At 41.4% G+C, this 27,896-nt stretch overlaps 3 protein-coding genes and 1 long non-coding RNA gene across 6 annotated transcripts; 1 reads left to right on the forward strand and 3 right to left on the reverse strand.

Annotated features, from left to right (window-relative positions):
* Positions 1-5,401: 5,401 nt before the first annotated feature.
* Positions 5,402-8,627, reverse strand: LOC115174703 (cdc42 effector protein 3). Of its 2 annotated transcripts, none has more exons than XM_029733498.1 (2): positions 8,405-8,627; positions 5,402-6,837 (listed from the first exon to the last, which is right to left on the reverse strand). In XM_029733498.1, exon 2 carries the CDS (start codon positions 6,739-6,741, stop codon positions 6,106-6,108), a length of 636 nt encoding a protein of 211 aa, XP_029589358.1. In that variant the 5' UTR covers positions 6,742-6,837; positions 8,405-8,627; the 3' UTR covers positions 5,402-6,105. The 2 variants fall into 2 exon arrangements, with proteins under 2 accessions (XP_029589358.1, XP_029589357.1); XM_029733497.1 differs by having other exon boundaries at positions 8,186-8,601.
* A 2,685-nt stretch (positions 8,628-11,312) lies between these two features.
* LOC115174704 (GTP cyclohydrolase 1 feedback regulatory protein-like) lies at positions 11,313-12,732 on the reverse strand. The gene is made up of 3 exons (XM_029733499.1): positions 12,502-12,732; positions 12,174-12,268; positions 11,313-11,874 (listed from the first exon to the last, which is right to left on the reverse strand). The coding sequence occupies exons 1-3, from the start codon at positions 12,688-12,690 to the stop codon at positions 11,742-11,744; spliced, it is 417 nt and encodes a 138-aa protein (XP_029589359.1). The 5' UTR covers positions 12,691-12,732; the 3' UTR covers positions 11,313-11,741.
* Positions 12,733-13,293: 561 nt separating this feature from the next.
* On the forward strand, positions 13,294-17,060 carry LOC115174705 (uncharacterized). Its single transcript, XR_003871825.1, has 2 exons — positions 13,294-13,538; positions 16,258-17,060. It is a non-coding gene; the product is annotated as an uncharacterized LOC115174705 (long non-coding RNA).
* A 6,366-nt stretch (positions 17,061-23,426) lies between these two features.
* LOC115174706 (DNA repair protein RAD51 homolog A) lies at positions 23,427-27,463 on the reverse strand. 2 transcript variants are annotated; one of them, XM_029733501.1, is made up of 10 exons: positions 27,123-27,463; positions 26,414-26,497; positions 26,156-26,293; positions 25,910-26,027; positions 25,677-25,768; positions 25,432-25,526; positions 25,112-25,225; positions 24,758-24,887; positions 24,434-24,555; positions 23,427-24,303 (listed from the first exon to the last, which is right to left on the reverse strand). In XM_029733501.1, the coding sequence occupies exons 2-10, from the start codon at positions 26,495-26,497 to the stop codon at positions 24,180-24,182; spliced, it is 1,017 nt and encodes a 338-aa protein (XP_029589361.1). In that variant the 5' UTR covers positions 27,123-27,463; the 3' UTR covers positions 23,427-24,179. The 2 variants fall into 2 exon arrangements, with proteins under 2 accessions (XP_029589361.1, XP_029589360.1); XM_029733500.1 differs by having other exon boundaries at positions 26,414-26,524.
* Between the last annotated feature and the right edge of the window lie 433 nt (positions 27,464-27,896).

A 27,896-nucleotide genomic window follows, 5' to 3' on the forward strand; every position in this document is an offset into this window, starting at 1 on the left:
AGGATGGAAAATTAAGCGAACCCAGATGATGATAAGTCTGTAGCGTGGATTAATTATTACAATACAATGACTATGTCAACAAACACAGCAAATGTTTTTGGAACAGTGGAGGTTTGCTAAAGGATAACCTATGCCATGCCCAGGCTTCTACCACACCTGTGAAGGAGACTGCTAAAAGGGAGACATGACAAGAACAGCTGTTTGGTATGAATGAGTCATCAGTAGTGGCTTCAGCCCCGGATGTTTTCAGTCCAGCCCTGAACATTTTGATGGTCAAAAATATATAGATTTTATTTTTTATTTTTTTCAGTCTGATATGAGTTTCCATAACCACAGATCACTTGCACTATTCAGTATATAAGAAAAAAAAATGTACGGACAAACATATGACAAAAATAAACAATACAAAATACCGTGTTAGGCAGGTAGCCTAGCAGTTAAGAGTGTTAGGCCAGTAACCTGAAGGTTGCTGGTTCAAATCTCTGCGCTGATTAATTGAAAAAGCTGTCGATGTGCCCTTGAGCAAGGAATTTAACCCTAGTTGCTCTGGATAAACGCATCTGCTTAAATGTAGTAGGGTTGTCACTACTTAACAAAGTCATAAATATGGCTAAACCCTGCCCATTTCAGATTTGAAACCTAACCGTAACCACACTGCTAACCTTATGCCTAACCCTAACCTTGAATTAAGACCACAAAGCACATTTCTGTAGCCAATTTTAACTTTGTGGCTGTGGATTCTGACATTGTGGCTGTGTTACCTAATGGAAACCCAGTGGCAGGCACTGCAAGAAGCCTTTGGAGTGACACGGTAGATGCTGTGATACGTCCCTGGTTAGATGTCAATGTCGTCATTCAACAAAACACCTGTCTGTAGTATAGCACAGAGCATATGGCTATTCAGAACTTCTTCCGAAAGAGAGGCAAAAAAGGCTAGCAGTTTGAGCACAAGCAGGCAGGAGTGAATGAGGTGGAGAGGGCAGAACAGCCAGAAAGTCAAAGCGCAGCAGCAGCAGCAGAGTTAGCCACATGTTTGTGTAGGGGTGGTTGTAGCTAACTAGCTAGTTTCAGTGTTGCTTTCCTCGAAGCGAGCATAGAAGTGATTTAGTTTGTCTGGTAGGCTCGTGTCACCGGGCAGCTCGCGGCTGTGCTTCCCTTTGTAGTCTGTAATAGTTTGCAAGCCCTGCCACATTAGACGAGTGTCGGAGCATGATTCAATCTTAGCCCTGTATTGACGCTTTGCCTGTTTGATGGTTCGCCACAGGGCATAGCAGGATTTCTTATAAGCTTCCGGGTTAGAGTCCCGCACCTTGAAAGCGGCAGCTCTACCCTTTAGCTCAGTGCGAATGTTGCCTGTAATCCATGGCTTCTGGTTGGGGTATGTACGTACAGTCCCTGTGGGGACGACGTCCTCGATGCACTTATTGATAAAGACAGTGACTGATGTGGTGTACTCCTCAATGCCATTGGAAGAATCCTGGAACATGTTCCAGTCTGTGATAGCAAAACAGTCCTGTAGTTCAGCATCTGCTTCATCTGACCGCTTTTTTTATAGACCGAGTCACTGGTGCTTCCTGCTTAAATTTTTACTTGAAATCAGGAATCAGGAGGATAGAGTTGTGGTCGGATTCACCAAATGGAGGGCGAGGGAGAGCTTTGTACGCGTCTCTGTGTGTGGAGTAAAGGTGATCTAGAATTGTTTTTCTTCTGGTTGCACATCTAACATGTTGATAGAAATGAGGTAGAACTGATTTAAGTTTCCCTGCATTAAAGTCTCCGGCCACTAGGAGCGCCGACTCTGGGTGAGTGGTTTCCTGTTTGCTTATTTCCTTATACAGCTGACTGAGTGCGGTCTTCGTGCCAGCATCTGTCTGTGGTGGTAAATAAACAGCCACGAAAAGTATAGCTGAAAACTCTCTAGGCAAGTAGTGTGGCCTGCAATTTATCACAATATACTCTACTTCAGGCGAGCAAAATCTAGAGACTTCCTTAGATTTCGTGCACCAGCTGTTGTTTACAAATATGCACAGACTGCCCCCCCTCGTCTTTCCGGAGTGTGCTGTTCTATCTTGCCGGTGCAGCGTATATCCCGCCAGCTGAATATCCATGTCGTCATTCAGCCATGATTCCGTGAAACATAGGACATTACAGTTTTTGATGTCCCATTGATAGGATAATCGTGATCGCACCTCGTCTTGAAGGAGTTCCCACATATCCTGAGCACTTGTTGGCTGCTTTTCCTCTACTCTGTGATCCAACTCATCCCAAACCATCTCAATTGGGCTGAAGTCGGGGGATTGTGGAGGCCAGGTTATCTGATGCAGCACTTCATCACTCTCCTTCTAGGTAAAACCACACATGCGTAGATCATCCATTCACCTACTCTGCGTCTCACAAAGACACAGCGGTTGCAACCAAAAATGTCAAATTTAGACTCAGACCAAAGGACAGATTTCCACCGGTCAAATGTCCATTGCTCATGTTTCTTGGCCCAAGCAAGTCTCTTCTTATTATTGGTGTCCTTTAGTAGTGGTTTCTTTGCAGCAATTCAACCATGAAGACCTGATTCACACAGTCTCCTCTGAAGAGTTGATGTTGAGATGTGTCTGTGTTACGGATACAAGTGTGCATCCTGTGTTTCTTTTCTCGTTGGGAAATGACTAAACCGTTGGGAGATGTTGTTTGCATTTGTAGCTGATACGGTCTCTTGTGTGCCCTGTTCCTGAGTGTTATGTGACTGACCATTGGTTGGTTTTGGTTTTGTCATGTTCTAACTTTCTAATACATAGGACAACTCTTTGTTCAAAAAGGATGCCGGTGGGCGGAGTTGGGAGGGTCGTCAGCTAAATGGGAAGCACCTGGGCTCGGGTGTGTCCCAGGATAAAGAGGCCTCTTCCCCAGTCATTGGGAGACTCTCTCCATGCAGACACCTTGTTTTTGGTTGTGCTAGTTATGGTATCTAATAAATATATATTTTTGATACTCCTTGTCTCCACGTTGTCTCCCTTTTGTTGCGAACTCTGAGCCGGTTCGTAACAGTCTGTTACTTGAACTCTGTTAAGCATTTATTTGGTCTTCCTTTCCTGTGGCGGTCCTCATGAGAGCCAAATTCATCATAGCGCTTGATGATTTTTGCGACTGCATGTCAAGAAACTTTCAAAGTTCTTGACATTTTCCGCATTGACTAACCTTCATGTCTTAAAGTAATGATGGACTGTCGTTTCTCTTTGCTTATTTGAGCTGTTCTTGCCATAATATGGACTTGGATTTTTACCAAATAGGGCTATCTTCTGTATACCACCCCAATCTTGTCACACCACTACTGATTGGCTCAAACACATTAAGAAGGAAAGACTTTCCACATATCAACTTTTAACAAGGCACACCTGTTAATTGAAATGCACTCCATGCGACTATCTCATGAAGCTGGTTGAGAGAATGCCAAGAGTGTGCAATGCTGTCAAGGCAAAGGTGGGCTAAGAATCTAAATAGAAAATATATTTTCATTTGTTTATAACACTTTTTTGGTTACCACATGACTCCATGTGTGTTATTTCATAGTTTGGATGTCTTCACTATTATTATACAATGTAGAAAATAGTAAAAATCAAGAAAAACTCTGTAATGAGTAGGTGTGTCCAAACGTTTGACTGGTACTGTATGTGTTCCAGAATAGAGAGTGTTCCAGAGTAGAGAGACCCAAAGTAGCTACTGTAATTGAGTACTGGCAGTGTCTGCTGTGGCAAGTGCAAGTTTCATATCTAATCTCTCAATGTTCATCTCAAAGTGCATCAAATTCATGCATTTAGCTGTTGAAATTCCTTTTCTCTTGTTGGGGAAGGACGTCTCCGGACCCCCCTACTGGCTTTGGGCTAAGCCCCCAATGTCTTCAAATCCTAGAAATTTCCCTGGTCAGCAGTGGGATGTAGATCTAGCCTGACATAGTGATTCTGGCCCAGACAAAAGCTGATTCATGTTATCTCACACACAGATGTGGAAGAGAATCAATGGTGCGGTTGTGCCTCAGTCCCATTGTTGAGATTTTATGAATCCCAAGAGTAGAGTGAACAAAATGGAGGTTATTAAATAGGATACAGGGAGGACAATTTGCCCAAATCGAACTGTCTGAGTGTGGTAAAAGCAAACTATAAAGATGGATGGCCATATTGAGTATAGAGCTAATTAATTCTTCAGTTTCTTATTACATTTTTATTTGTAATTGGGCAAATTAGATGTATGGATTATTATTGATTTCAGTTTCTGTCAAAGAGCTTGAGGGAGATAAATAAAACTCAATCAATCTATCAAATAATCGCCATGGACCGACTGGACCATGAAATAATGAAGTAAGCTACATGCCACCCAATAAAAGGCTGTGAAATACTGCCATCAGGTGGTGTGGAAAGACAAATTGTTGTGATAGTTGTTAGAAGATAGGGCACCAGTAGGTGGCAGTGTTGTTAAAGAATAAGATTGGCTCAGCGATTTATGGTTTTTATTTTACAAATGAAAGCTTACGGTACAGATTTTGCACAAATGTGATTTCCTTGTGCCAGGCAGAGTTCATGCTCCACCTTAGCCAAAACAAAATTATATCTAAAAGATTATGATATGAACAACGAGAGGATTGTCGGTGAGCTTTGATTTTCTAAAGACATTTATTATAGACTGATACTGTTCACAGTCACACCATAAACCATGTAATAACTTTTAATAGACTTATACCGCTTTATATTCCTAAAGATTTGAACTTTCCCCTTGAGTAGTTGGTAAGAAAAACAAGAAATATAAAATAGGCCTATCGTATACACTCTAGTGAGTCTGCTGGGTCGTTCTACGAAATAAGTCCCTTTTGGGTTGTGCAAAAATAACGTTTTATTTCACCTAATTTTAACATTCTGTAATGTAACAGGGTTGACGATTTCATCTTAAATCAGCCATAAATCCCCTTGTGACATGAGGAATGGAAGCTTGTTGTGTGCAACAGGAAGGAACAATTGAATGCAAGCTATACAAAAATGTGTAATTGTCAATCTATGGGTAACAAGTTTGACGTTTTATGCTCGACCCACTCAGTATTTCAACACAAAAAAACAGAAATTACATTATGATTTGACTATTAGATGTTCAATGTTTTTTTTAAAGTAACAGTTCCACCATATTAACACAAGAGTTCAGTTCACGTAACAGGGTTGACCTTAAAATGAGGGACACGTTTTTTTTTACATAAAAATTGATCACTAACCACATGAAGAAATGAATTTGTCAAAGCAACAAAACAACTAGGGCTTTACAATGATGGTGACAACTTGGAGAAATGTTGGGGTTAAAATCTTCCTAGAAGTCACAGAGGGTGCATAGATTTGGCACTTTAGCAAGTATTGATTCATATAAAAAAAAAGGCTTTTAAAATCTTATATTGGTGCACAATTTAGACATAAAATATCAAAGGGACGCAAAAGGGACTCATTTCGTAGAACAACCCAGCTTCTGTCCTTATTGCTACAGCATATGTCTGACTATGGGAGAGCTAGTGTTCATTGTCCCTGAATAGTAGGCCTAAACATTGAAAAGCAAAACCCACCAGTCTTATTTCAGTGTTTCACAATAGAAGTTGTCAGACAAGCATAAGTCATAAACATCTGCCTCACAGCTATGTCTCATACGTAGTTTACCGTCTGTCTTTCTTACCTTTCACATGTCTCCTCTATACACCTGCGTTACAAAAGTCACATGATCCGGGTGGAGTGTCATTGGCTCACAGAGCTTTCACCTGAGAAAGGCAACCGTACAAAGCGTTGACCCAGATATGACACATTGCTCTAGTTAGCCAAACTAACAATAGAGGCTCATATCATCTTGCATCCAATATAAGAACATTTTATACAATCTGTCTTCTATGAAGACAGTAATTAAAACTAAATGTGCCAATTAGCGTCCTGGCAATTGAAAATAGTCCAGCCCATTTGTCCATCCATGACACAACCCCTTTCAATCCCCATTAGAAAGTAAGGAACTTTTAGTTTATCTCCCCTATATATTTTGGGCTTCTTGAAAGGCCCTTAGAATAAAATATATTACATGAGGGCCACACTTCCCAAAGTCTCACTGGTGAAGCTGGTTCATCACTTGCAGCACATCGTCTAGTATGGACGGCCCCAAGTCAAGGTTCAGGACAAAAGACGAGTCTTCATCGACCCCTGGAGGGGCCTCCACTGGGGGACAAGGAGCCTGTTGGGGAGCCGTGTTCAATTCGGATCCATCTGGCCCCATCGTTAACCCTCCCTCCTCCTTCTTTTCCTGCTCCTGCTTTACCTCCTCTTCTTGGTGCAACCTGTCATGCTCCACCACCTCCACAACATCCAGTAAAGGCGGAAAGAGGCACCTCTGGTGCCTGGAAGCCTGGGGAAGTGTTCTGGCTTTGGCGGCCTGTGCATCCATCTCTTCTGGGCTGAGGAGGCGTGGGGGCTTGGGTGGGGGTGGGGGGGTCTCATTGGGGTTGATGTTGGAGTAGAGGTCCTGGTGGCTTTGAGAGCTGTGGAGGATGAGACTACCGGTCCGCTGGAAGGTTGCGAGGTCGCCGAAGACATCCCCGTGGGCATCCAATCCGATGTGGGAGAGGTGGCGGAAGTCACCCAGGGGTAGGCTGATCATGTTGACTGATAGCAGCTCACGGCGCTTCTGCTTGCGGGGCCAGCGCATGCTGGCTGATTTGAGGTACAAGCTGGTCTTCAGAGGCATCTTGGACTTAATGTCGTGTACCGTCAGTGAGTTCAACACTTTTAGGCTGAAGTGGAGGTCACTCAGTTGAAGGGTCCAATTGACCTTTAGGCAGCTCTGAAAATGTGAGGACAAACAAACTAGGTTAAGGAAACTCACTTTTAATGATTTTGTACTTATTCTTTTGTTTATTTTTTATTTTGGCATTTCATAGCTACACAGCCTAAAAATGCCAATGCTAAACAACCTTTGCTACAATTGTTATGATCATCAGGATCATTTGCCACGATTGTCATGAAATTGGATTCCAGGTTGAGATGGGTAGCTAGCAATGGCCATATATGGACTGGTAACTGCAGCCATGACTGTATAATAAAATAACCTGTTTTTCTTGTATACGTGTCTAAGCAAACACACTGTAATACTTTTCTAACTTCACACACACAGCTTGCGGCACAAAGGTTTTGTTATGGGTGTGACCTTAATCTAGTAAGAATTGATGCCTAAAGAGTGCTGAATGCTGAATTATTAGCCTCATAGGAGGAAAAGTCTAAACGACCTCTTGTACTGGAAAGTGAACTCTGAGGCACATTAGTCTGTTAATAAGTAACCTTGGAGACTTGTTTTATTTCAGGGCCATTACTTTTATCTCTGACCTGATAAAAATGCTTTTTTCTTTGACTGTTGGTGTTTCTGTGATTGCTTTAGCTGGGGTTTCACTCGTTGTCATCGTTCACACTATGTTTATGTGTCTAAAGCTACTTGAACTTTGGAGACAGTGTTGCAAGCATGGCTTGTTGTAACTGGTAGTATCACATTTCTTCTCATTAAGGAGAGAGTTTTTCCCCAGGGCAGTGTTTCATATTACCTGTAATGGAACAATGCCTTGAGAATTCTAAGGAAAATTGTTTACTCCTGACTGGAAGACAACCTGGTTAGGGACTTTCCTAATTTGCCTAAAATGTGAAGGTGATGCTGTCTTATTTGTATTTTATAGTCATAGCAAAAAGCATCTGAGGAAAATGCTGCTGTTTTAAGGAATTTGCCCTATTTTTCAGACAATGTTGAAATCCCCAAGGTGGGCTGTTTTTCTGTACAGTTAGTACAAGGTTTTATAATCTTCCTGATAGTTCCGATCATGGATCCTCAATAATTTAGTTCCAATGGATCTACAATTATTTCGTTTTTACATCTAATATTTGTATGGGGCTTTTAAAGAGAGCTATGAGGACAATGTGTCAGAAATACTGCCTCAGGTAAGCTGAGGTAGCTGGCATGATTCAAATAAACAGTAAAACGGCCAACTTGTTATGTTGTGTCCAGATTGAAATAATCATTTATTTGGACAATTAGTTGGTCCACTGACACTAAGTCAAGATGTGAACCACTAACTAAATCCATTACAGTATATAGGCCACACACTCTTTGTTCATTCACTTATTGCTTAAAAGTCTTAAAAGCTTACCGGTGTCTATCTTTGTTTCCACACAAGTGAGGTGATCAGGAAGCAGTCTTTCTATGCTTTCTCAGTATATTTGCTCTTCTCGCTCTTCTCTGCGGTTTTAGAGCACACAGCTCTCTAGACGTTCCATGTGCGAAAAGCGCCCCTGACTCTGAAACACTGACACGGTCTACTACCCTAAAGCACAGACACAAACTGAGCTAGACTGCCTTATCAGCTCACCTGTGTCTCTGGGTTGTGTTAGTTTAAAGTGATAAACCTTCGGTCCCTCCACCCTGATTTATCAATATCTCTGTCTGTGTGTCTTCTCTCTTGTGACTATCTTCTCTCAGGTAGTCCTCTAGTCCCAATAATCTCTGGAATAGAGAGTCAGCTCTTATTGTGGAGGTGTGACAAAAGAGGAGGGGTGTATGACGCTCAGGTGAACTCTTCACTGCTAGGGTTTCTTCAACGAAGGTAGGGAAAGGGGGAAGTGTTCTAGATTATATCACTTGCCCTGTGGGTCTCAATTTACTGTTGAGAGTTAGAATATTACAATACACAAGGTGCAATTTGGTAGTGCATCAGCAGTTTTTCTCTTTAGAAAGTTTGTTTAGCCAGCTACCTACACGTGGAAGTAATCATGGCCGAATAACTGACCAGGCTTGCAGGGCATGTGCCCAGGGGCCCTAACCTCCAGGGGGCCGACATTGATTTTGTTAGTCACTCTCACTCAGATATCATATGAACATGGCGTAAGTCATGGAAAAATGTGTAGAATTGCAGGAACATTTTGCAGTTTTAAAGCTAAATCATGTTCACCCCATTGCACAATGAGTAGAATTGCATGAAATTAGTTTTAAAATTGCAACATTTTATCTCTGCCCCATGGCAAAATGTGTAGAATTGCATAAAATGCGCTTTAAAACCAAAACGTTTTCTCTACGCCCCATGGCAAAGTGCATAGAATTGCAGGAAATTAGCTTTAATAAAACTATTTTGTTTTTCTCTGCCATCGAGGGGGACCATTAAAATGTTATACCCCAAAAAGCTAGCGCCGGCCCTCCCTCCTCTCCAAACACACACCACCTCTGTCTTCCTAATCCACTCGGTATTAATGAAAAAGTTATTCTCTGCTCAGACACAATGTTCAGTTTGTCATAATAGTCCTAAAGGTGAATTATGTAATTCATCTCTCACTACAATGATAATGGTATGTTACAAACACTGACTCAGAGTATCTTATATCATGCCTTGATAACTGTCTTTCTCATTTTCTTGCCAATTTGTGGATTTGAGCATTATTATAGACTTTTATGGTTGTTTCTGAATTGTGCCTTTTCAAGGCGCACGACATTTTGGTTTGCGAAGCAAATGATCAGTCTGGTCCTAGGCTTTTACAGGTCATGACCAGTGGAAAAATGTACCCCTCCAATATTAAGAAGGAATTGCATTACTAAATCACCAGCTGAACACCTTGATTTCTTAGAGGCGGCTGTTAGGTACACATGGTCAGGGGACCTGCATTCCAAACCCTGTTTGCTTCACACATTCATTAGATAAGAACTTGTTGCATAATCAGCTTGATCTAATATGCAAACAAACTCTCTTTCTCACACCTAAAGAACATGCCGTCTCTCTGAAGGGTGTCAATAAAATATCAACCAAAATGGATATATAACCTACCATTTAAGGACCGTTTAGATTCTATATGCATTTCTCCTTAGCAGCAGAAGGAAGGAGATGAGCAATGCCAAATGAATCTGAAGCTTGTGAAAAATGCACAGAGCACTATGAGAACAAGATTCTCACACATTGCACTCCATAGACCTGCTGTAGCCAATAAGGAATGCCAATCACCAGATAAGCTCTTTCTTTCACTTCTGTCAGTTACTGCTATTGTGGGCTGTGGAAAGAGAGGAAGCAAACAACCAAATAATAAAACGTGCTTTGTCAGTGATGTTCCCTCTCATTGTTTTCGGCACTGAGCATATGTCAGGTCTGCTGAGCACAAACTTGAATGTTGTGAAAATTCTGTGCAACTTCCAGCGCATTTACTGTGAGTACTGAGGCTGTACCCACGTTAAGTTTCCGTTTTAACAGTGGTCAAGTAGGTTACTGTGGCTAGTTGATCATAATGTAGGTCTACCAGAGTGGCCTACCATCAAAAACAATGGAGAAAATGCATCCCATAACATTTTAACATGGAAATAGCTGTTCTATCATTCAGCCTGCTCAGTTTGGCCAGTTGGCCAGCTCTAGGAAAAGTCTTAGTGGTTTCAAACTTCTTCCATTTAAGAATGATGGAGGCCACTGTGTTCTTGCGGACCTTCAATACTGCAGACATTTTTTGGTACCCTTCCCCAGATCTGTGCCTCTACACAATTTGTAAACATTTCAAAAAACCTGTTTTCACTTTTTCATTATGGGGTATTGTGTAGATTGAAGGGAAATAACGATTTAATCCATTTTAGAATAAGGCTGTAATGTAGCAAAATTTGGAAAAGTCAAGTGGTCTGAATACTTTCCGAATGCACTGTAGATACTTTGTAGTCAGCAATAGAGGAGTGATGGCTTCCCACAAGAACACAAAATGTGTACATCTCTAGATATCTTTGAAAAGCGAATCAAGTAAAGAGCTTTTTTTGGTCTTAAAGGAGCACTGTTGTATTTTTAGGCTTGAATAAGCTAAGTAGCCAATATGCAGAGGGTAGCACAATTTGTCTGATTCTCTGTAATAATGGTATGGGAATAATAATGCATTTTATTTTGTAAAGTGGTTTCTTGCATCAAACATCACAAAAACATTTTCAGTCACCTCCTTGTCTGAAGAACAAGTGGATTAACAGGTTCATGTCAAGCCCTGCATGTTTTTTTCAAACGTCTCATGGAATGTTGGCCTACATTGAACACCACACATTGGCTGTAGAAGGGCCTTGGTCAGGGAGGTGACCAAGAACCCGATGGTCACGCTGACAGAACTCTAGAGTTCCTCTGTGGAGATGGGAGAACCTTCTAGAAGGACAACCATCTCTGTAGCACTCCACCAATCAGGCCACACGTTTGCAGGAGGAATACAGTAGATTGGAACATTGCCGTCATAAATAAATAGCATTCGATGAGAAAACATAACACAAAAACACAACTGGGCTATTTTTATTTTATGATTTATTGAGGCCTTAAAAAATACATGATACCAAATGTGCAACATACTATAGGATTTGTCACAAGCAACAATTTAGTAACATAGAGGACTGTATGTACAGTAGTGAATGTAGCTACATCAAAGTGCAATTTGTTTGAATGTCTCCAAATTATATTTTACTGCAAATACACTATGACATCAGTGTTGTAGGCACATCAAATACTGTAGTCACGTCATATAATATAATCAACAATTCAATTACACCGACAAATGTTCTAGAGAAAAAACATACAGTATATCCTTACCCAAGTTATCACTGACCATAGACACCCCTCCAATCAACAAACACACAGTGAATGCAGTAGTACAAGTCTAACTGACTGGTGAAAACACTCATGCATTGTTGCAGTGAGACCAAGTGGTTAGTAACAACTTTCACATGATGGTGTCCTTGTTTAGACACCAAACCATTGTTTGCCCCACACCTGTCATGGTCACCACAGAGAAGCCCACCTTCTCCAGCTTGTCCAGAACCACCCAGGGAGAGTCTTCCACATGATACTCCCAACTGGAAATGCAATGATCTCGTTATTATTTGCCTGAGAACACATTGCATTAGTACCACATGCATATCCATGGCATCCGAAGGTTTTACATTTATAAACCAACACTGTGGTGTTTGGGTATTTGTTGTAAATTCATACAGAAATTCAGTAAATGGAGTAAGCATAGTTAGGGTCCATGAAGTAACACTAAGGAATTTGTATGCCCTTTGAAGGGTATGTTGTTAACACATGTTTTACACTACACATTTTCTGTAGATTCTGAGCTTCTTTTAAAAAGCAGTAAATGATGCAAGTTACTCACAAGTTGTTGCCCAATTTTTTGGTCTTTCTGGCTCCTAAGTAGTTTATTATGGATGTGTCTGAAAACTCATCACCAACCGTTGTTGGACCCGTCTCCTAAAGCACAGTGATAATGCAAGGTAAACTTCATTTCTAATACCAATTACTGTATATCTTGCACAAATTGTAGAAATAAAGCAAAGTAAAAGATGTTTGCCACAACTCATCTTTACGTTATATTGACCTAATTGTGTGGCTCTAGTTAAATAAACCAACACATTGTTGAAGACATACATGTCTCTCTCAACATATGCAAAATCAAAGGTGAAAATAGAAAATTGGCTACTGACCAGGTGGAGTAGTGTGCTGATGAGAATATATTGCATCTTTACAAAAGCTTCACAGATGTTGGACGTTTTGCTGTCTCTCTGTGTGGCTAAATAATGCTCTATGGTTTGGGGATGCTTCAGGTGATGGAGCTGGGTGAGTTGTGTGTGTATACTGACTAAAATCAGCAATTTCCTGCATTGAGAAGGCATCACCAACACAGATACTATCTTTAATATCCTCAAGGCTGTGCTACAGAAAAATGACAGACAGATTAAACAAACTCTGTCTGTAAACTTGTCATTCTGTGCAGACTGCAGAGCAATATTACTGGACATTGGAAAACATGTTTTTCTAGAAACCTTTCATTTCACGCAACAAATGAATCAATGGTTTAATTAGCTTCAGACCGCAACTATGGGAGTCTGTTGGGACATGGGGCTGACTTGTTACCAAGTACAGGAATTCCTCCGCAGAGTTGCACTCAGACAAGTTTTTTAATTAACCTCCGACTTGCTATGCGTTCGTACTTTTAAAAAATGAAGTCTGTTTTTTTTCTCGATTGTTTTATTAAACAATTTTTGATTAGCAAACTAATAAAACAACAGAAGACAAACATATGTACATGGTAAGAGTTTAAGAATTTAAATTTTTGAAGTATCAACGCATAGCGACTCGGAGGTTCATTTAAATGACTCTAGTCTGCGCCCAACTCCGTGGAGGAGTTGAGGTACTTGGCAAATATTAGTATCCAAAATGTATGATAAATGCACAAAAAAAGAAGAACCTTGCCTATCCTAAGACTCATGTTTGGCGATAATAAATAAAATACCTGTGAAACATAATTTTTGGTTGCATAATCTATAATTTCCCCAAAGGGTCCTTGCTATCTGGGATCCTTGGGACTTTTAGGAACCTGTATGGAAACGTTGTTTCCCGAGGGAATTATTATTATGCAACACATTTTAGGGAATCCTGCATTTGTGATTCTTCCCAGAGAGGAAAAGAGAGGCCCAACTCGGCGGAAAATCTGTCTCCCTCCAACAAGAAAGGAGTTGTTGTAAGGACGTCAGTCAATGAGAGTGTTGAATTTGGTGAACACATTTTTTGGGGCTTATTTGGTATAAACAGTACTGACTCCCAAAATGAGTACCAGCACCTATTTCAGTCCAAGTCAAGCACTGACAATATGTCAGTTTGATGGAAACATCTCTGGTGGGAAAATGTGCATATTGTTTAATACAGATTTTAAAATATTATTACGAAAATCTGTTACAAATTGGATGGAAACCTAGCTAACGTCAGGAGTAAACATGTTGCCAAACCTAGCCAATTTAGTGGGTAATCTTTTTGGAAGATAATTAAATGTCAGTGCAAATGTAAGACCTCCCAACTGAAATACCAAATTGATTCTGTATTGACCAAACATATTTTTAACCAATTGAGTTTAAGTGTTAAGTCATCAAAATCCAACACTTCCAGACCTCCTTCAGATCTCTTATTTGAGAGTATAGACTTTTTCAATTTGAGAGACTTAATTTTACAGATGAAGACAAGAAAGATCTTGTTAATCTCTTTAAAGGTAGAGTGATTTACAAATAAAGACAATGAGGGGTACACAAGACAGAAAGTCCCTCTGCCTTGGACAGAAGCACTCTCCCAAGTATAGATAGATCCCTTTGTATCCAATTATTAAATATGTTCTTGATTTTCTACATTTTAGGAGAGAAATGTCTGCCTGAGTGAATTTTAGATGTATTCCTAAATATTAAAAGCAGTTCTATGAGAGGAATATTTTCTATTTCTTTATCATCCGAGTCATAAAAACACAAGATTTCACATTTAGAAACATTCCGTTTGAATCCAGACGCAATAGAGAATGCAGTGCTGGCATTAAGGGCATGGTCTTTGTCTTTAAAAAAAAAATAGTAGCATCGTCAGCCAGCTGGGAAATTTTGATTTCTCTGTCAAAAGTTGATAAGCCATGCACATTTGCATTATTCAGAATTTCTAGAAAAATTTCCACTACCAAAATTTGATATTTTAGTATCACAGAACTATTTATCTCTGTAAAACATGCAAATGACTTTGATAACATTTTCACCAAAACCAAACATTTTCAGATACCGAAAGAGAAAAGAATGTTAAATTCTGTCAGGCTTTACAAATGTCTAGAAATAAAATAACAGCATCTGAGTCAATTGCTTCTGAATAGTCCATAAGGTCCTAGACTAAAAGAATTTTGGAACTTATGTTGAATTTTTAATTGTATCTATTCCTTTCTTTAATCTTTTGGCATAAACCAGAGCAATCAATATTTAATAAAGTGATTGGTCTCCAATGGTCAATGAGAAAGGGGTCTTTATCAGGCTTTAGAATAAGTGAAATAAGGCCCTGCTTCACAGCGGAAACAATTTCACAATTTTCAATGCAATCTTGAAACATATTAGAAATAGGGTATTTTAGTAACTCCAAAAACGACCTATAAAATTCAACTGACAGGCCATCAGGGCCAGGTAATTTCCCTTTTTTCTCCTCGACACAAGTGATTCGCAAACTGAGTGGAAATTGTCGTGGAAATTCATCACCGTGTCATGGAAATGACCACCAGGGACACTCATAGTCGATCTTAAAAGAATCATCCGTTATTATCAGCGCACTGGAGAGTTTCCAACCATCTCAATGCACATAGTACGCATGTCAATCAGGAGCTCTGCTGGGGCAGTCCCATCAGTTGTCTTATATACGGCTAGACACAGACAAGTTATATTTGCATGATTTAGCATAATTCATTCATCATTACCGTTTTGTTTAATTCGTGTGACCGACCAATACTGGTTCATAACATGTGACATACCAATACCTCACTAGGCTTCTTCTCCCTAAGCTGAGACCTTGAAACGGACATAGCTTTGGTTCTCAAAACAAAGGTCTGGGCATACTGCCACATTGCAGCTACTGATAGTGAGGATTAATTTAGTCAGTCACTTGCATGAACACAGAAAACGGTTATTAGAAAAGCACATGAATAGAACACTGAAATTAGTTATTAGAAAAGCACAAACATAAAAAATTTCGAGCTCATTCCCTCCTCTTATCACTTAATCTGTGATAATCATCAATACATTTTAATGAAAGCATTTAGATTTTAGCTTCTATATCAAAATACATCATTATAATAAATCATAATAAAGGTTATACTTCCATTAACGGGAGTGAAATCAACACATAAAACCAGACACTTCATAATTTCAAGCCCTTCATTCTGGGTTATCATCAACAGTGGCAATGTGTTCGGCGAGAACAGTCACATTAGAAGAGTGATCTGGGACAAAAGTACAACGTTCATCGCTAATGATTGCACAAGTGCCCCCTTGACTCTGGTTTGGAGAGACAATTTACAGTTCTTTTAGCATTGCCAATTTTCTCTGTCTTTAGAGATCTCCTGAATTTGGTCTAGGGCACATGCATATTGACTTTCACAGGGAATAGAGAGAACACATGTTATAACAGCTTCAAACTAACCTTAATAAGAATGAGATTGGGGCAAGGCTAGCCCAAGCTACAATCTAGTGGCTCTCCTCACAATTTAGGGGCATAGGTTTGTCTAGAAGCCTCGGTATTGACTATTGGTAGTAGTAATAATTTGTCAAACAAATAATTTGTCTGGATTTCCTGAATCCGGTAGTATTAATAATTTGTCATACAGTAAATAATTTGTCTGGATTTCCTGAATCAGAAATGCCTTAAACTGTTGTTTTGGTCTCTCCTCTCTCGAGGTTATGGTGAAGGTGACCACAGATGGTGTCTAGATGCATGGAAGGGATAAATTGACCAAGAACAGTGTGAACCTCAACACCCCCTCTAACCAGCTGAAGTAATGGCCACAATTGCGTTCAGTATGGTCCTTCACCAGTTCTACTGTGAGACCTGAGTCCAAGCCAGCAACCTGTACACAGCATCCAGTCGAAGCCATCAATTGCCTTTTCTCTTAGGAGTGCGACATGAGTCCACGTGGAGTGAGCATGTAGAGAGATCCCGTCCAAACTTCTCTCATGCTGCTGGTGTACTGGTAGGAAAATGGACAAAGACCTAATGGACTGTAAAGGACAGTGGTGGCTCAGGTGAGAGACATTATCAAGAGCCATCCACTTTGAACATGTGCCATTGGGAGGACGAACTGAAACACTATCTGAAGAAGAACATGAATAAACACCAGAAGGATGAGTGCCGGGAGGGAAGGGGGTGGTCAAGCGTGCCCGTAATTAATTTATCCAAAATTGTTTATTTGGGGTATCAGGTTGATTGTGGAGGTCTGCACATTGTGAAATGTTTAGTAATTTAGATTAAGAATGCATTGAGATACCAATCTGTCATTACCACAAGTGATGAGAATAGTTAATAGTATAAAAATAAGATGAATATACTGTATGTCAATATAAATGTACATTGAAGGTCTTAAATTAAAGTGATAGAACCAACGTGAAGCACTAAGAACTGTCATTCTAAATTTGAGTTGGATAATGTATCTTCTTAAAGATCCTATTTTCATTGGAAACATTAAAATTGTTAACCAAAGATATTTTTGTGTGTTTAGATTTGGGTCATGGAAGTAGATGGGAATTCCTCAAATGTAAAGTCAGAGTTTTAGCAATTAAACGTGGCAAAGAGCTGAAGCACCTTGGAGAAAAAGATTTAATGAGCAATCTTGACAATCTTCTAAAGAAAGAAATTATCTCAAGAAGAACCATCTGTACTTAAATCTTTACAACTAGACTTAGAACAGTTTTACACAAATCTGACAAAGGGTGCTTTTGTCAGATCAAGAACAGAATAGATTGAAGACGGGGAAAGAAACACCAGTTATTTCTTTGAACTTGAAAAGAGAAACTAGTTCAGACATGGAAATGCCCTCTTTCACATTTTCTCAGGTGGACTTTTGCTTGGGGTCTGTGAGGTAAAGGAGTTGAAAGGACCTTGTCCTGGTCCATCTCGTTCTTTCTCTTGCTTGAGCTCACGGCATCCTGTGTGTCCATCCTGCTCTGGCTCTTGTCGTTGCTAGCTAGCATGCCTGCTGTCTTCTGTGAGACTTGGCTATGTCATCTTCTGTTGTCTTTATGTCGTGCTCTGCACCATTCAACTTGACAAACTCTAAACTTGCCATATATAGCTAAAACCAGATATAGTTAGATTCTTGCTACATTGATAGCAAATATTGGACTTTTAACCACCTAACCCTCAAAGTTGCTTGGACAAGTCAGAAAATAGTCCCTCTCACAGCGATTCCATCTTGGCTCTAGTAGCGCAGCATCTCTCACCATTGAATACAGGCAGTTGACGTCAACAATTTGTCAATCAATCAAATGTATTTATAAAGCCAATGTCACAAAGTGCTATACAGAAACACAGCCTAAAACCCCAAACAGCAAGCAATGCAGATGTAGAAGCACGGTGGCTAGGAAAAAATCCCTAGAAAAGGCAGGAACCTAGAAGAAACCTAGAGGAACCAGGCTCTGAGGGGTGGCCAGTCCTAGACAAAAAATGATTACAATAATGAGATGTATCCACCAATCCAAAGAAAGGATAGACGGGAGGTAGACAGCCTGCTGTGCCGCTTTGTGGACAACGACTCATTGTTAGGACGGAGAGACATGTATCTTGTCAGTATATCCATAATATTTGGTGTTCCACATGAGACTGGTGCCCTGAGAGTCTGTAGTTTCGAGAATAAGACCTCGCCAATAGGGCACAAGGCATTTCGTGAAAATGTAGGTCGGAAATATGGCGGAAACGGAAGCACTGTTTGAGTCTGGTGGCGCGTTGAGTAAAGTTAATGGAAATGAGTGGAATACTGTAGCATTGAAGAATGGAGCAAAACAGGCTAAAGTTGTTAATGAAGATAGGCCTCGGTCTAATAATTCCTTGTTGGAGTACATGGATAAGGATGTGTTTTTGGGAGATCCATTTGCGGTCAAGGAGATGGTGGAGGACGCACTGGAAAAGGTGGATTCAATCAAAGTGAACCAGGAGTGGTATAGTGTTGATTTATTGTATGTCAGAAGAACAAAAGGAAAGTGCATTGTGGCTCTGGGAAATATCGGAGTATGAAGTAGAAAGCCTTGATTATTTGAACAGGGCACCGGTAAAAGGCATCTCTGGTGTCGCTGTGGAAATTGAGGCTGAAAATCTAAAAGCACCACGCACCAGGAGTAGTGGTAGCTCTCAAACTCTAGGTGGCCTTCTGCCTTCTCCCTACAGTTCTCATTAGCTTCGACCACCTCACGTGTACTACAATCCCAACGCTGTGTTTTAATGTCTAGAAAATGGCAATAATCATCACTTGCGATATGGCTCTTGAAACATATGGCCCTTATCTTTCATCAGCGAAAAATAATCCTTCAAATTAAAAAGATACACTTACTGTAACAGATTTGCAGAGCAATACAGCTATGGGTGCCTCCATCTGATGAAACTACACTTCCGCTACTCTTCCCAAGTAACGCTTACACACAGGTGTTTGGAGCATGCTAGATAGCTAATTAGCACAGGTGGTTTCCTCGTCTTCAGTAATTTTTCCACAAACAAGCGCTGTGACAGAGATATGGCCGTGTGGGAACACTATCCCTGTCAAGATGTGTATCAACGTAACTTTGTTTTTCAATGATTCCGCGCTGATATGAAAGATAAGGTCATTGTGCTTCCAATACCCTATCGCAAGCGACACGTATTAATGTACAGATTGAGTGTCGGGGTACTGCCCCCTAAAGAAGACGCCTTCCTCCAATGACTTATGTGTAATATAATGGAACTCAGAGTCCTGATCAAAGGCTAGAGTAATGGATGGAAAACAAAATGCCTATGCATCTGGTGGACATCGGGCTTAAAATGTGGATGTCAGCCGCCGATAAACCCCACAGAAGAAGGGGCGGGGACGACACCCTGCTTTTTCTCTTTGTTCTAGTAGCATTTAGACCGAGTGATTGCCCTTAGGGACTATGACCCACTGTTCCTACCTGCTGGGGCGCTGGTGTTATGAGGTGAGCCGAACAACAAGCTTTTTATCCTTAGTCAGTGTCTTATCTTGGAACTTGGCTGCAAAACAACAAATAACAATACAACCAATCCTATGCTAACTAAAACGTGTACCTGTTTTTTTTATTCTGTCGGTTTCCACTGTTGGCCAGCTGGAGAGGAAGGCCGCTTTGGCTGGCTGGAGAGGAAAGCGGCAGCGGCCTTCCTCTCTGGCCCGCCAATAGTGGAAACCAACAGAATAAAAAAAGAACAGGGACACGTTTTATGACAAATCACCAACATCTACTCTCCACGAGGCCCTTGAAAACTTCCTCAAGGTACTTTTTTAATTGCCCAACCCCAAATAGACCCTTAACCTCGATGTAGAATTAAAAAAAAAACATTGAAAGATTTGTTGTCAGTTTTATTCTACCTTATTACCTTGTTTGATTTCAGGCGGAAGAACTGAACCCGGGATTCACTTTTACCTTTCGTTTCATTCTTTAGGACGAGGATAGTGCTAAATTGGAGGTGGAGCTGGCAGCCTTGATTGACAAAGCGACTGACACCATCCAGGAAACAGTGGGTGCTGCTGGATGGCCATTGGCCAACTAGTTCACTCGTCACAGGCCACCCAATCAGCTGTGTGCTATAAACAGCAACCACGCTGGGTAGATATACAGTGGAGTCGGAAATTGACACCCTTGATAAAGATGAGCAAAAATGACAAAAAATAATGAATATACTGATATTGTATGCAAAAAAATTTTTTTATACCAATTTAATTGCTCAGCAAAAGATATTGTTTAAGTAAGAATAGTTTCTCTCAAAAAGATAGGGGTCAAAATACCTCACCTTGCGAGGATAGTGGCACTGAGGCTTTTCTAAAATGTTTTATGAGATTGGAGAACACATTGGGAGAGATCTTAGACCAGGGCTCTCCAATCCTGTTCCTGGAGAGCTTCCGTCCATAGGTTTTCGCTGCAACCATAATCGAGTGCATCTGATTGTTATAATTAGCTGGTTGATAAGTTGAATCATGTTAATTACAACAGGAGTTGGAGCGAAAACCTACAGGACCTTAGCTCTCCAGGAACATTGTTGGAGCGCCCAGTCTTTACATTTAAAAAAATATATATTTTAAACTAGGCAAGTCAGTTAAGAACAAATTCCTATTTACAATGACGGCTTACACCGGCCAAACCCGGATGACGCTGGGCCAATTGTGCACCACCCTATGTGACTCCCAATCACGGCCGGTTGTGATACAGCCTGGATTCGAACCAGGGTGTCTGTAGTGACGCCTCTACCACTGAGATGCAGTGCCTTAGACTACTGCGCCACTCGGGAGCCCTCGGGTCTTAGACCATGCCGCCATACAGAATCTTTCCAGATCCTTGATATCCTTCGTCTGCGCTCATGGACTGCCCTCTTCAATTCAAACCACAGGTTTTCAATGGGATTCAAGTCTAAAGACTGAGATGGCCATCGCAAAATGTTGATTTCGTGGTCAATTAACAATTGTTTTTAATGGATTTTGATGTGTGCTTGGGGTTATTGTCCTGCTGGAAGATCTATTTGCGGTCAAGTTTCAGCCTCCTGGCAGAGGCACCCAGGTTTTGGGCTAAAATGTCCTGGTACTGGGTAAAGTTCAATGGAAGCAAAATAGCCCCATAACAAAAGATCCACCACTATATTTTACAGTAGGTATGAGTTTCTTTTCTGCTTATGCACCCTTATTTTGATGCAAAACCCTCCACTGGTGTGTGTTGCCAAAGAGATCTATTTTCATGTCATCCAACAAAGGTAAACGCCTGGAGTCTGCTAAACGGAATTGGCCCTTAAATTGGAAACGGTGCTTTGGTCAGAGGCCATGAAAATAGATCTCTGGCCATGCACACCAATGGTGGGTTTTGCGTCGAAATAAGGATGCATAAGCAGAATTATATATTTTTTTATCCTCGCAAGGTGAGGTATTAAATTTGACCCCTAACTTGAGAAATATAAATACTTGTTAAACAAAATGTTTTTCTCTGAGCAATTGTATTAGTACAAAATATACTGCTCAAAAAAATAAAGGGAACACTTAAACAACACATCCTAGATCTGAATGAAAGAAATAATCTTATTAAATACTTTTTTCTTTACATAGTTGAATGTGCTGACAACAAAATTACACAAAAATAATCAATGGAAATCCAATTTATCAACCCATGGAGGTCTGGATTTGAAGTCACAATCAAAATTAAAGTGGAAAACCACACTACAGGCTGATCCAACTTTGATGTAATGTCCTTAAAACAAGTCAAAATGAGGCTCAGTAGTGTGTGTGGCCTCCACGTGCCTGTATGACCTCCCTACAACGCCTGGGCATGCTCCTGATGAGGTGGCGGATGGTCTCCTGAGGGATCTCCTCCCAGACCTGGACTAAAGCATCCGCCAACTCCTGGACAGTCTGTGGTGCAACGTGGCGTTGGTGGATGGAGCGAGACATGATGTCCCAGATGTGCTCAATTGGATTCAGGTCTGGGGAACGGGCGGGCCAGTCCATAGCATCAATGCCTTCCTCTTGCAGGAACTGCTGACACTCCAGCCACATGAGGTCTAGCATTGTCTTGCATTAGGAGGAACCCAGGGCCAACCGCACCAGCATATGGTCTCACAAGGGGTCTGAGGGTCTCCTCTCGGTACCTAATGGCAGTCAGGCTACCTCTGGCGAGCACATGGAGGGCTGTGCGGCCCCCCAAAGAAATGCCACCCCACACCATGACTGACCCACCACCAAACCGGTCATGCTGGAGGATGTTGCAGGCAGCAGAACGTTCTCCACGGCGTCTCCAGACTCTGTCACGTGCTTAGTGTGAACCTGCTTTCATCTGTGAAGAGCACAGGGCACCAGTGGCGAATTTGCCAATCTTGGTGTTCTCTGGCAAATGCCAAACGTCCTGCACGGTGTTGGGCTGTAAGCACAACCCCCACCTGTGGACGTCGGGCCCTCATACCACCCTCATGGAGTCTGTTTCTGACCGTTTGAGCAGACGCATGCACATTTGTGGCCTGCTGGAGGTCATTTTGCAGGGCTCTGGCAGTGCTTCTCCTGCTCCTCCTTGCACAAAGGCGGTGGTAGCGGTCCTGCTGCTGGGTTGTTGCCCTCCTCCACGTCTCCTGATGTACTGGCCTGTGTCCTGGTAGCGCCTCCATGCTCTGGACACTACGCTGACAGACACAGCAAACCTTCTTGCCACAGCTCGCATTGATGTGCCATCCTGGATGAGCTGCACTACCTGAGCCACTTGTGTGGGTTGTAGACTCCGTCTCATACTACCACTAGACTGAAAGCACCGCCAGCATTCAAAAGTGACCAAAACATCAGCCAGGAAGCATAGGAACTGAGAAGTGGTCTGTGGTCCCCACCTGCAGAACCACTCCTTTATTGGGGGTGTCTTGCTAATTGCCTATAATTTCCACCTGTTGTCTATTCCATTTGCACAACAGCATGTGAAATTTATTGTCAATCAGTGTTGCTTCCTAAGCGGACAGTTTGATTTCACAGAAGTGTGATTGACTTGGAGTTACATTGTGTTTAAGTGTTCCCTTTATTTTTTTGAGCAGTGTATAATTTCCCCAATTTTTCTTGGCATAAAATATAGCTCAGTATTTTATTTATTTTATGCAGTCATTTTTGCTCCTCTTTATTAATGTGTCAATTTCAGAAGCCACTTCATATCACGTCACTGTGACATGGTTCAATATGGTTTAAAAGCTATTATATTGCAGTCCCATTACAGCTCAATTGGTGTCAATACCTCGGAGATGTCTTTTTGTTAGAGAGAAATATTACTTTAACATTTCAATACACAGTCCTTTCAAATGGATGTCATGTCAATTTGTGGAATTATGTAAACTGAGTTAAAATAACTTCTATGTAGTCAGGAGATCTAATGATAAAACAAGTTTAATACAATGTGTCTTATACAGAAACTATGGTTCTTGAATGTACAAACAAAACAGGGAAAATGTAGTAGTTAAGGGTGTCAAACCTTGTTAGTTAGGGGGCATGTACTGATGTTTATTCTATTAAGAGCAGATGTTTGACAAATAAAGAGAATTGATCTATTGATGTAGTTGAATGTCAAATCCAAAGATGTTTTAAATGGAGAAAAAAAAGGTAGAAAAATCAGACAACCTCGAAAAACAAAAACAAAACCACAAACATACATCTTCTAAATATATGTCCACCTCTACCAGTGGAGTTAATACAATTAGAAACATTATTTTACAAGTCCACTGGGTTGGTGAAAAATTTCACATTTCTGTGAAGCTGAGCTCCCTCTCAAAGCCTCTATAGGCCCATATACTGTATAATACAAAATGAGTATCTAGTGTAAGCCTAAGCATGGGCACATCACTGTGCTCCTTAGGGCAATAGGCAACATTCTCTATGCAAAGTACCCTCTCGTACTATAGGAATGCATTCTTCCCTCAGTAATGGGACAGTCCAAAATCATATCAACCCAACAGTTAGGGCCAGCATCTCCATATTAGTCATTTTCTTAGCTCTTACCTCAGGGAAGTGTGTACACACAAACACACAAGAGCGGCCATTGTGCAAGTCTATGGTAGCGGGTGAGGGGCATAGCCACATGACATACAGCCATGCTCTCACTCCCTGGTATGGTGCCAGCTGAGCTCAGTCCTTGGCGTCACCCACCCCATCTGCGTTGATGGCAAACATGGCTTCAGACTCTGGGAGGCAGGGCGAGTCGTAGATTTTGCAGATTCTCGTTTCGCCGCGACCTTTCCTCAAGTACAGTCTGAAAACAAGGAGTGGTTTTAGCTTGATAGCTAGCTGTATTCTTCTAGAACCCAGTGGCTTAACAACGGGTATGCTACGTTTGAAACCATTAGAATGTGAACAAGAGGGAGTACAAAAGAGCCACTCACCGCGTAGTGGAGGCATGTGCCATGATGTTGCCCCCGATAGGTTTTTTAGGGTCTGCTGAGAACATGGCGGCGCCGTCTACCTGGGCCACCACCTGATTGGTTATCACCACAGCAACGCCAAACTATGACAAGGCGAGAGCCAAAAAATGTTTTTAGCATTATGACCATACCATGAAGAGAGTTGTGCACATATATAAAATGGATGTACAGAGAAGGGTTCAGAACGTTGCTGATATAAACATATTGTATTAGACCGACACCAGCGCAATAGGTAAGGAGTTCAGCGAACAAACAAAACCCCTGTAATTCTAGCCCTGGACTTACCTCGTCTGCTAGCCTTAGCAGCATTCTCAGGAAGCGTCCCAGGTGGCCTTGCCGTGCAGCAAGCTCTCCCCTCCCGGAGTAGTCGGTCCTGTAGAGGGCTGTGGCACTGTCCACTATCAGCAGGGCATACCTGAGAGAGAAGGAGCCATATGGTTAGAGACCTATAGCACTGCAGACTGGGTGACCATAGGGGTATTTTACTAGGATTTCTTTGAGGGTACTGCCCTTATTCCAGATCACTAATTCATGCCATAAACAATAGTATTAACATGGAAGGAAAGCAAGTAATATGAGAAATGGAAAAACATCTGAAGGGTTGGAAACCTCAGGAAGAGGGAGGGAGATGGGCCTGACCTGGACTCTGCCATCATGGCTGAGGCTTGGTAAAGCAGCTGGGTCTGGTGATCTGTGTTAAAGGCCCTAGCGTAGGCTACATTGTCCAGAACGTCACTCCCAACAAGTCCATACCTAATAAAAGACAACAGTACCTTCTGGTGTGATACAGCTTTTTGAAGGAAGTACTGCATTTGCAATGGTAACTCTCTGAACAGACAGAAATTGATGCCCGTTATTCCTGTAGTGGAATAGTGTGGCTCCAAATTTCAATCTCTGTCAGTGTCATTTAACCCATTAGTTACTCCATTGTTATTGTGTTGGTCCATGAGAGAACTCACCTCTCTGCTACAGCCAGTAATCTCTCTGGTCTGAAGGTCCCCTCTGTATCAATGTACATGGCTTTGCCCTCTCCACCACCCTGGTCAATGGGCAACTGTGTTGGGGAAAAGCACAATAGATCAAAAACGGAATGTCCTGAGTGCTATCGTCATATGCTGTGAGCAGATGTGATTGGTATGAGATATGAGTATACACCCAAGTCTGCCTTTATTAGTATGAAAAAGAATGGCATCATGACAAGTACCTGGCAGGTGACTGCAAGGGTGTGGCACAGCTGTGTTTTTCCTGTCCGGAACTCGCCAAACATTTCTGTGATGGAGCCTGTCTCTATCCCACCTGAGAGAGAGAGAGAGAGAGAGAGAAAGCCTTTTTCATACACACGACAACAACAAATACAACTGGGCAACTCAAAAATCATGTCCCGAGTCATGACAACAGTTCTAAAATCTAGGTAACTGGCAAAGATCCCAGCCTCACCCTGTAGCAGCTTGTCCAGCTCTTTGGACCCAGTGGAGATCTGGATGATTTCAGCTCGGCGTTGGTGGAACTCTGTCGCTGTGGTGAAGCCCATGGGCACTAGTTTGGCAGCTTCAGCCTGGAGAAAATTACATAGAGGAAGAGGAACGTCAGCCACAGTCATAATATCAGACCTAATGTTAACTGTGGGCAACCCAAAATGAGCAGAAAATAAAAACTCAGATTGGAAAATGAAGGTGACCTAACCAGAACTTTGTCTGCTTTGGCCTCACTGATCCCCTTGATGTTAAGCAGCTCCTTCTTGGGGGCATAGGCCACTGCCTCAATGGTGTGGAACCCTGCATCCTCCAGCTTCTTTATGTCACTGGCACTGATGCCACATTGCTGTGTAGGAAACATTGCAAATGTAGGCCGTCATTGTAAATAAGAATTTGTTCAACACTGACTTAAATAAAAGGTAAAAAAAAAGGTTAAAAAAATTATAATAAATGCACCAACACCTACCTCAAGTCTGCTCAGTAGCTGTGGTCCAAAGCTCTCCTCCTCCTCTACCTCTGCCTCCACCCTGGCCTCGCTCCTGACAGCCATCTGGATTTATGGACAGGTGAGGTATGTCTTTCAAAGGGGAAAATATTTGACGCTGCAAGAGTTATAACTCTATAGCTAGTAAACAAGTATTTTTCACTGAGGACAAAACAACTGCGAGGCAGATAGTACTTTCCATTGTGTTAGTTACTGAGACACACTTGATCAAGACTGGGTTTTTTTCCCCCATTGGAAATGAGAAAATATTTTAACTATCAACAGAAGTTACACAACCAGCAATTGCAACCAGCTACTGTACAGTAACGTTAGCTGTTCAAGTTGTTGATGTTGACCTTTCCAGCCTGTTCATGCATCTAGTAATCAAACAATTATTGACTTACTAAGTGAAATAGAAGACTTAGCTAACTAGTTCACCTACTAGTAAGTGTTGTTTTTCTTGTTTATTGGACTTGCAGTCTTTGAATTTGACTGATATTCATGAAAGGTAACGTTACCTAGCATTATTAGGCTAATTTGTTCAGCCGAGCTCCTGAATTACATGATCTGGCATGTCTGTGAGTGACTTGGCTTACATCCAAATATTTAACTCAAAATAGTAGCTAGCTCATGTTAACTTTAAGTTATGGGATAGGATTTATCCAACGTTGTAATAACAGCGTCCACTCACCTCTAGTTTGTGTTGCTTGAACTAAAATCTCCCGCTCGCTAGTCAACGTACTTGTTTATCAGGCTACGTAATTACGCTAACCCTTCCCTCGAGTGCTGGGATTGGACAGCGTTGGGATGCGTCCCAATGAAAAACATGTACTTCCCCACTCCCGTGTCATTCCCTTGATCTGCATCTGAAAAATCAATATATGGAAGCAAGCTAAATGTAGTGATCAGTAAGCACTATATAACCTACGCTTTTGCTATTTATAAAAACGTTTGGCTGGTGTGCCATCACCCATCTGAGCAGTCGGCTGTGAATGTCCTCACTGGCTAGTACAATTATGCTGACTGTGATTTGGGTTCTGACCCCCCACAGGATGTGCGGTAAGAACAATGCTGATGCTTCTCTTTTAAGGGTTATTTCCTTTTCCTCTTAGCACACACACACTTTTGGTCATTTAACATGAATCTTGACTGGGAGTGAATCTTGGTGGAATAGGATTTGTGTACAACATAACAGTATCAGTAAAGCGTAATAATTATGCAATATAGACAGGATATATGAACATGAATGAATAAGCATAATATTACACTATTATAACACAGCTATAAACCGGGCTATAATCTTAGTAGCATAAACATTAACCTAAAGAGGAACCTCTTGTCAGAGAAAGAGAAACCTATTACTGAGACTTGACAAAGTAAAGACTTATGGCACCCTAACAAGACTACATGAATGGGGTGTGTGCATCGTAATGTAAGTTGGAGGGAGGGTTATTGGATTTCTTTT

The sequence above is a fragment of the Salmo trutta genome, chromosome 35 (genome assembly GCF_901001165.1).
Source record: "Salmo trutta chromosome 35, fSalTru1.1, whole genome shotgun sequence".
NCBI lineage: Eukaryota > Metazoa > Chordata > Actinopteri > Salmoniformes > Salmonidae > Salmo > Salmo trutta.